Raw genomic sequence first — 7,498 nt, forward strand, 5'->3', positions numbered from 1 at the left:
AAAATTATAATCATAATTTTTAATTTATAGTTGTATTAATACCCTATTAGAACTCTACATATCACATTATTTTAATTATATTTTAGATTTTATAATTTATGATTTAATTTTAATATAATTTTATTTTTGAAAAAAATCTTGGTCTATTTAATCCAAAATCGGACCGAACCAAATTATTTAGGTTCGGTTTGATTCTGTCCATAATATAACTTCAGCTCAATTTGATAAAAAAAATAATTATTCAATTTTTTGGTCTATACCGAACCAACCAATTTGCGAGGAGGGTCTCCTAGTTGCTCACATGGCCAGCAAACCCCGCACAAATCAAAAAGAAAAAGTTAAGATTCAACTGGCGGTGAACAAGCTTCGGGGGTATAATACATAAGCGCAACTTGCTTGGACTACGTACCATTTACTTCACGGTGATACTTTAACCAACCAAACACAATTTTTATAGTATCATAAATATATTTGACTTTAACTCAAGAATCTATCAATTTTACTATTTCTTTTCAAACGAGCTACATCACATTCCCAAAATGAGGGCTTGTTTATTTATTTATTTTAAATACATTCATCCATCCTTTTATATTGTGCTTGAATATGACATTTTTGTAAAATATTGCCGTTCATCTTATTTTTGATAATATTTAAAATCTCGATATTGATAAAAAGAATAATGAAAATACAATTAAGTTTTGAGAAATCAGAACCCTCACACTAATAAAAAGTCTTTTTAAAGTAACAAGTATGTGTACTTAAAATTTAGTTTTAAAAGAGTCATAACCTTCGAGACATAATAAAATATTCAGACTGTACAATTAGAAATAAAATAGAGACTAACTAAAAAATAGTCAAATTCATTGTAATTCAAATTAATTTACTCTTCGATTTATTTTTCCTTTATTATTTTAATTTAATCTGATTAAAAAATTAATATTAAATTATTGGATTGTGCAAGAATTCTCCAAAGTAGCTGCAATCATTCAATCCAAACCGTTCAAACAGATATTTTTGATTTATTAACAATTTAGTTCGGTAACGCTTTGAAATTTTTAAACTCAAATTTTTTTATTCGGTCTCAATTTTTATCTTTAAATCGACCGAAATAATCAAATCGAACCGAATATTTATATTAAAGTATTAATATATATGTGTGAGTTATATATAATAATAATATTTTATAATCTAAAAATAGGTAAATGATTAAACATATAAAAGTGTCAATATAAAAACTTTTATTCAATACTTTTATTTTATTCATAAAAATTATAATATTTATATGTTTATGAACTTATTCTCTCTCATTTTATTTATCAAATTCTTGTAATTTTATATTCCATTTAAAATATGATTAAAAATTAAAATATAGATTCAAATATGATTTAATCTTATGATTCTTATTTTTCAAGATTAAGTTTAATTTAATGTTGTTGTTTAATTTGTCTATTGATATAAAACGGTTTAAAAAAAATTAAACTGAATTAAATTATTTCAAACGGATTGGATTGGCTTAATTTTATTTATTTAATAATTTGTTTCTAATTTAAATTTAAGGAATTAGATATATTCGATTTGGTTGATTTCAAACAGTGAAATTGCCCAAATTGGCTCAATGCTCAGCTCTATTAAATTCTTTAGACTTGAATATTATAGATTAAAAAATCAAACACTTTTTTTGTTGAAACTAAAAAATCAAATACTTAATATCTTACACTTGAATATACGATAAATTTAAAATCAACCCGAATAAAATAGTGTCCAAAACAATGCAAAGATTCAAAAGGAAAGAATCCGCCATCAGGAACGCGTAGAATCAAAGCCAAGTCAAACCTAAAACGACACCGTCACATACCAATAACTTTCGGCGGAGACGTTTTGATTGGCCTCTCTCTCTCTCTCTCTCAATCTCTCTCTCTCCAAACCCACAAATAAAGGCCGACTCTATAAAATACACACGATATAAATATACTCACACAGCCAGCCAGCCAATCCAATCAATCAAATACCCACACAACCAAGAGGAGACTTGTAAAACATACTAATAATCTCTCCTCTCTTATTTTCTCCCCTCTATTTCTCTCTCTCTCTCTCTAATTTCTTTCTTAGTTCTCTCCATCGCAGATAATTCAATTCAATCCATCAACTCTGGTAAATCTCGTTTCCATTATATTTATATGTGTTTTTATGTATATGTTTATCTCGATCTGAGCTGAAATATGTAGCTCAATTATTTTTATTGTTATAGCAGGTTGTTGAATATTAGCTCATGGCTTCGAAACGGATCTTGAAGGAACTCAAGGATCTTCAGAAGGATCCTCCTACCTCTTGCAGCGCCGGTATATATATACTTTTCATATATTAATTGATTAGCTCATAACTTGCTTTGTTGTTGTCTAGTATCGAAATTAAGGAGCTTTGTTTTGAATGTTCGATTCGATTGCGATTCGTATGGTATTTGTTAGTTTGTCGATTTAATTGAAATTCTAGACCTCAGGTGCTTGTAGGTTAGCATGTTGTGAATTGTAATTTAATGTATCAAGTATGGATTGGATTGTGTAGTTGCGTGCTTTGGTTGCCTTCTAGACTTGATGTATAAATTTAATTGTAATTGTTCAATGTATGAAGTAAATTGTTAGCATACAATTGATTTGAATGCAATTTGAAGATACAATTTTCTACTTTGATTGTTAGTTTATCTATTTTATTGATTTTATTTGATTGAATGTCTGGACTTTAGTCGTTATAATATGCTGTTAGGGAAATGATCATAGATTGGGGATATTGTGATTGCGTCCTTAGTTTCGTTCTAGACTTGATGTATAATAAGTTTTATTATTTTTGTAGTTATGTACGTTTAATTCTATGAACCTGTAAAACACAAACGTTAGATTTACTACAACACAAATGTAGGGATCGGTTGTTCGCAAAGTTGGAATATTTTCCCACAGCTATTTTGGTTGCAGTTTGAAGATATACGTCCTGATCTGGTTTCTAGTTGTTGGTTAATGATCGTAATGTAGTCATAATCTGCGTGCAATGTAGATTTCGAGGCAATTTTGAAACCTTCGACTTAAAGCTGAGACATTGAGGTGGCAGTATCGTTAATGTAGACATGTATACCATAAACATAGTTTGTAGGTTGCTGTTTGCAGCTTCCCTTATGTTTGACAAGTATAACCATATATTGTTGTAGCTTCTTACAATGAAACTTGGATATTAGCAAAGAATACTGAATTAGTTATTTAAAAAACAAGGACATGAACAATTATCAAATGTACCCCTGGCTCGTTGCATGCAGATTGTATCCCATATTATCTATTTTTATATGCAGATCTATCTTATATAGAACGATATAATATTTTCCATGCTTCACACATTGGTTGCTTCATATTTGCCTATTAACCTTAGACACTTTTTATTATTTTTTTGATGTTGTATATAGTTATTATTTTGTTGTTTTGTCGTAAATTATTGTTTATGCTGACTGTGGTCCAATTTTCGTTGATTTGTTCCTTCCAGGTCCAGTTGCTGAAGACATGTTTCACTGGCAAGCAACAATTATGGGTCCTCCAGATAGCCCTTATTCTGGCGGAGTTTTCCTTGTTACCATACATTTTCCTCCAGATTATCCTTTCAAGCCACCAAAGGTTATATTCTTTTTCTTTCTTAAGTTGCATATGCTGCGGTTTAAACTTTAAGTATAATGCTTTTTGATATTCAATTGTATAGAGAGCTAATTTGGCATTGACCATAGCCTGTGATCTTGATGTGCTCTTTAGACAGTTTTTCTTGCAGACTTGTAGGCACACTCTGGCATCTGCTACTTAATAAAATATAAATTTAAAATATTGGTTGCACTATTATGTATAAGGCTATATATACTCACATGAGTGACAAACAGTAAAATGAAAATGGAGTTGATGGTAGTTTCAACTTTCACATATATGCAGCAGCTGAGAAATGAGTGCTTTAGCTCACACCTCACTAAAGTTACATTTATTCTATGAACTTTATCTTTTTTATGCTGTCTCCTATCTAGAACCTAGATTTATATAAAGACTAATAGTAAGTGGTACATAACATATGTGCCCTCAGTTGCTTGTGTTAGGAAGATCTACATTATTTCCAGTAAAAAGCGTCAAGGAATCTTTTGGATTGCTGTTGCATATCATGGGTAGTGCTTGAATAGTTGAATGTCTCACGATATAAGTTTGTAAATATTTGGTGATGAATGATTTCAGGTGGCATTCAGGACCAAGGTTTTCCATCCGAACATTAACAGTAATGGAAGCATATGCCTTGACATATTAAAGGAGCAGTGGAGCCCTGCCCTGACCATATCCAAGGTTCAGATTAATCATATTTGAGCTGTATTTGAATATACTACTTAATGATTAAACTCAACTGGTTACAAAGTTATTAGTCACATTGATAAATAAATTCATGATTAACCTTGCAAAATAATGCTTTTAACAAGTGAAGTAGCGTGTACTAGTATCAAGTCTTTGTATGTGATAAACCATTTTTTGTTTTTGAATATCCTTGACAATTAGGGCATAAGTTGTCGGCACTCTTAAGCTCAAATTTGCTCTACTTTTGTACTACCTATTATTATTTCTCAATGCTAATGATTTTGATGTACTCGCAGCAGTACATAGTGATTTACATTGATTGTAAACTATTTGCTTATATTATTTTTTTGTAAACTATTTGCTTATATTATTTCTTTCTTATTTGTGTTAGGTCTTGCTATCCATATGTTCCTTGTTGACGGACCCAAACCCTGATGACCCGTTGGTGCCAGAAATCGCGCACATGTACAAGACAGACCGTAGCAAATATGAAACAACTGCAAGGAGCTGGACCCAGAAGTATGCCATGGGATAACTACTAAAGCATGCGTGGTATTTGTGATGGGGATCTTGCCTTTATTCACATACAAAGCAATTCTATCTATGTATTAATTAGTTGCTCTATCTAGACTCCTAAAGTAAACAATTCAGAACACTGCCCATGGAGGGGGGAAACACAAATATTGGTGTTTGTATGTGTAGTGTCATGTTTAAAATGCATTGAAAGTTTCAAACGATTTAACTGATGTAGTCTTTGTATTGATACCTGTTAATTAGTTTCGTCCTTGTGCAATCTCTCTCCCTCCTCTAGTCCTCTTACTCTCTGGGATAATTTACAAATAAAAAACGTCACTATTCTTACCCACAACATAAAGTGTTGGTGAAATACGGAGTACTATCTTCGCATCCTTTAATTAAAAATAATGTTTGCCGCCTTGCTAAAATGTATGCTTTCACATAATATGAATTATAATAACAGCTAAAAAATAATGCTCCATAGTGGGCGCGATAAAATATGCAGGTCACATCCATAAATACTTCTTATATTATATTTATTTCTATACACTTTCTTTTTCAAAACTTAATCAAAATAGTAAAAATTTAATAATATAAAATTCAACTACATCCACTACTTTCTCACACTACACTCATTTTATTTATTAAATATTGATTGGTCCAACATTTATACAACTTTATACATTTTCTGAGTCTGAATCCTCTATCACCTCTTTGTGTCCCCTAATATGTCCCCTTTTTTTATTGGTTAGTTGTTAACCCTTTCACGTGATCTCTACATTTTTATTAAATTCTATTTATTAGAGTTATTCATATAAATTAAAAATATTATTAAAAATTACAAATAAATTATCTAAAGAACGTGTGTATCAGTAAAACTGTTGTATATCCAAGTGTTTAACTTTGCATACAAACTCTTGATCCAATTCTCAATTACCTAAATCAGAACTATCAAGAATTGTGATATTTTACATGTATGAATTGTATTCTCATATTCTATATATTTATGTGCAAAATCATATTATTATATCATATTCTATAAGTTTTAATAAAATTTTGCTTTGTTTTAATAAAATTATGGTATAGATGACTACTATTCCTCAAGTATCACGACACTTGAATTTTGATGATATTTTTTTTCGAAAATATTGAAGTACCTATTACTCCAAGAAAGACCGATAATATTGATGAAATTATGATACCGAAAGTAGGGTTTGAGTTTGAATCACAAGAAGATGCTTTTAGGTTTTACAAAGCATATGCTGAAAAAGTTGGATTTGGTATAAGGAGGAGTAAAATGCATAAAAGCAATGCTGGAGAAATTTTAGACAGTATTTGTATGTGCTTGTGAGGGAAAGCGTGCGAGGGACAAACGAGATGATGATGTAAAACAACATCATCCAGAAACTAGATTTAGTTGCAAGGCAAAAATGGGTGTCTCTTCTCGATCAAATGGGAAATACAAAATTTTTAAATTTATATCTGAGCATTCTCATGATCTTATAAGCCCATCTAAAAGTCACTTTTTGAGGTCACACGAAAGTTTAAATGATATCCAGAAGTCTCAAATTGAAATGGCACATAGTTCTGGTATTGCACCTAAAACGAGTACAGATTTATTATCACAACAAGCTGGTGGAAGCGAGAATGTTGGTTTCATTCGGGATGACTATAAAAATTACCTCCGCACAAAACGTACCATCCAAATGAAGTTTGGTGAAACATGTGGCGTGTTAGAGTATCTAAAGAAAAAGCAAGCAGAAGATCCAAATTTTACATATGTAATACAAGTGGATGTTGAGAATTTAATTACAAATATATTTTGGGTCGATGTAAGGATGAAGGTAGAATATGACCGTTTTGGTGATGTAATATGTTTTGATACAAAATATCGTAAAAGTAAAGAAGCCGTCCACTTGCAATTTTTGTTGGAGTTAACCATTATAAACAAATTATCATATTTGATGGTGCTCTGTTATATGATGAAACCATAGAAACTTTTGAATGGTTGTTTGATACATTTGCCCGAGTAATGTCTGGAAGGAAACCAAGTACTATTCTTATAGATCAAGATGCAGCTATGGATAATGCATTGTCTACACAATGGCCTAAAAATAAGTATCGACTTTGTGTTTGTCAGATGTATCAAAATGCAGCCAAACATCTTAATAGCATTTTTGACAAATTTAAAAGTTTTGCTAAAGAATTCAACAATTGTGTTTATGATCACGATGACGTTTTTGAATTTACTCGTGCTTGGGATAATATGCTTGAAAAGTATAATCTGAAAGATAATGAATGGTTGTAGAAGTTATATGAAAATAAGGTGAAATGGGCATTAGTTTATGGGTGAGAAATATTTTCAGCTGATATGAGTACTACACAACGTAGTGAAAGTATGAATAATAAGGTAAAACAATACGTCAGTTATAAACATGACTTGTTACAATTTTTTCAACATTTTCAGAGTTTACTTAATGATTGACGCTATGATGAGTCTAAAGCAGATACTAAATCCAGTATTAGCATGCCTGCTTTACCATATCCTGCTGAAATTTTGAAACATGCTGCTAGTATTTATACACTTGAAGTATTCAAAATATTTCATGAAGAAGTTTGGAAGACAT

The 7,498-nt window shown here is 30.6% G+C and overlaps 2 protein-coding genes across 3 annotated transcripts; both read left to right on the top strand.

The window, feature by feature from the left end:
- The first annotated feature begins 2,008 nt into the window (after window positions 1–2,008).
- Window positions 2,009–5,135, top strand: LOC141708257 (ubiquitin-conjugating enzyme E2 28). Of its 2 annotated transcripts, none has more exons than XM_074511774.1 (5): window positions 2,009–2,151; window positions 2,249–2,339; window positions 3,523–3,650; window positions 4,245–4,349; window positions 4,747–5,135. In XM_074511774.1, exons 2-5 carry the CDS (start codon window positions 2,270–2,272, stop codon window positions 4,888–4,890), a joined length of 447 nt encoding a protein of 148 aa, XP_074367875.1. In that variant the 5' UTR covers window positions 2,009–2,151; window positions 2,249–2,269; the 3' UTR covers window positions 4,891–5,135. The 2 variants fall into 2 exon arrangements, with proteins under 2 accessions (XP_074367875.1, XP_074367876.1); XM_074511775.1 differs by having other exon boundaries at window positions 2,011–2,151; window positions 2,252–2,339.
- Window positions 5,136–6,301: 1,166 nt separating this feature from the next.
- Window positions 6,302–7,179, top strand: LOC141698577 (protein FAR1-RELATED SEQUENCE 5-like). The gene is made up of 2 exons (XM_074503301.1): window positions 6,302–6,770; window positions 6,866–7,179. The coding sequence occupies exons 1-2, from the start codon at window positions 6,302–6,304 to the stop codon at window positions 7,177–7,179; spliced, it is 783 nt and encodes a 260-aa protein (XP_074359402.1).
- The last annotated feature ends 319 nt before the right edge of the window (window positions 7,180–7,498 follow it).

This window comes from Apium graveolens, chromosome 2, assembly GCF_009905375.1.
Source record: "Apium graveolens cultivar Ventura chromosome 2, ASM990537v1, whole genome shotgun sequence".
NCBI lineage: Eukaryota > Viridiplantae > Streptophyta > Magnoliopsida > Apiales > Apiaceae > Apium > Apium graveolens.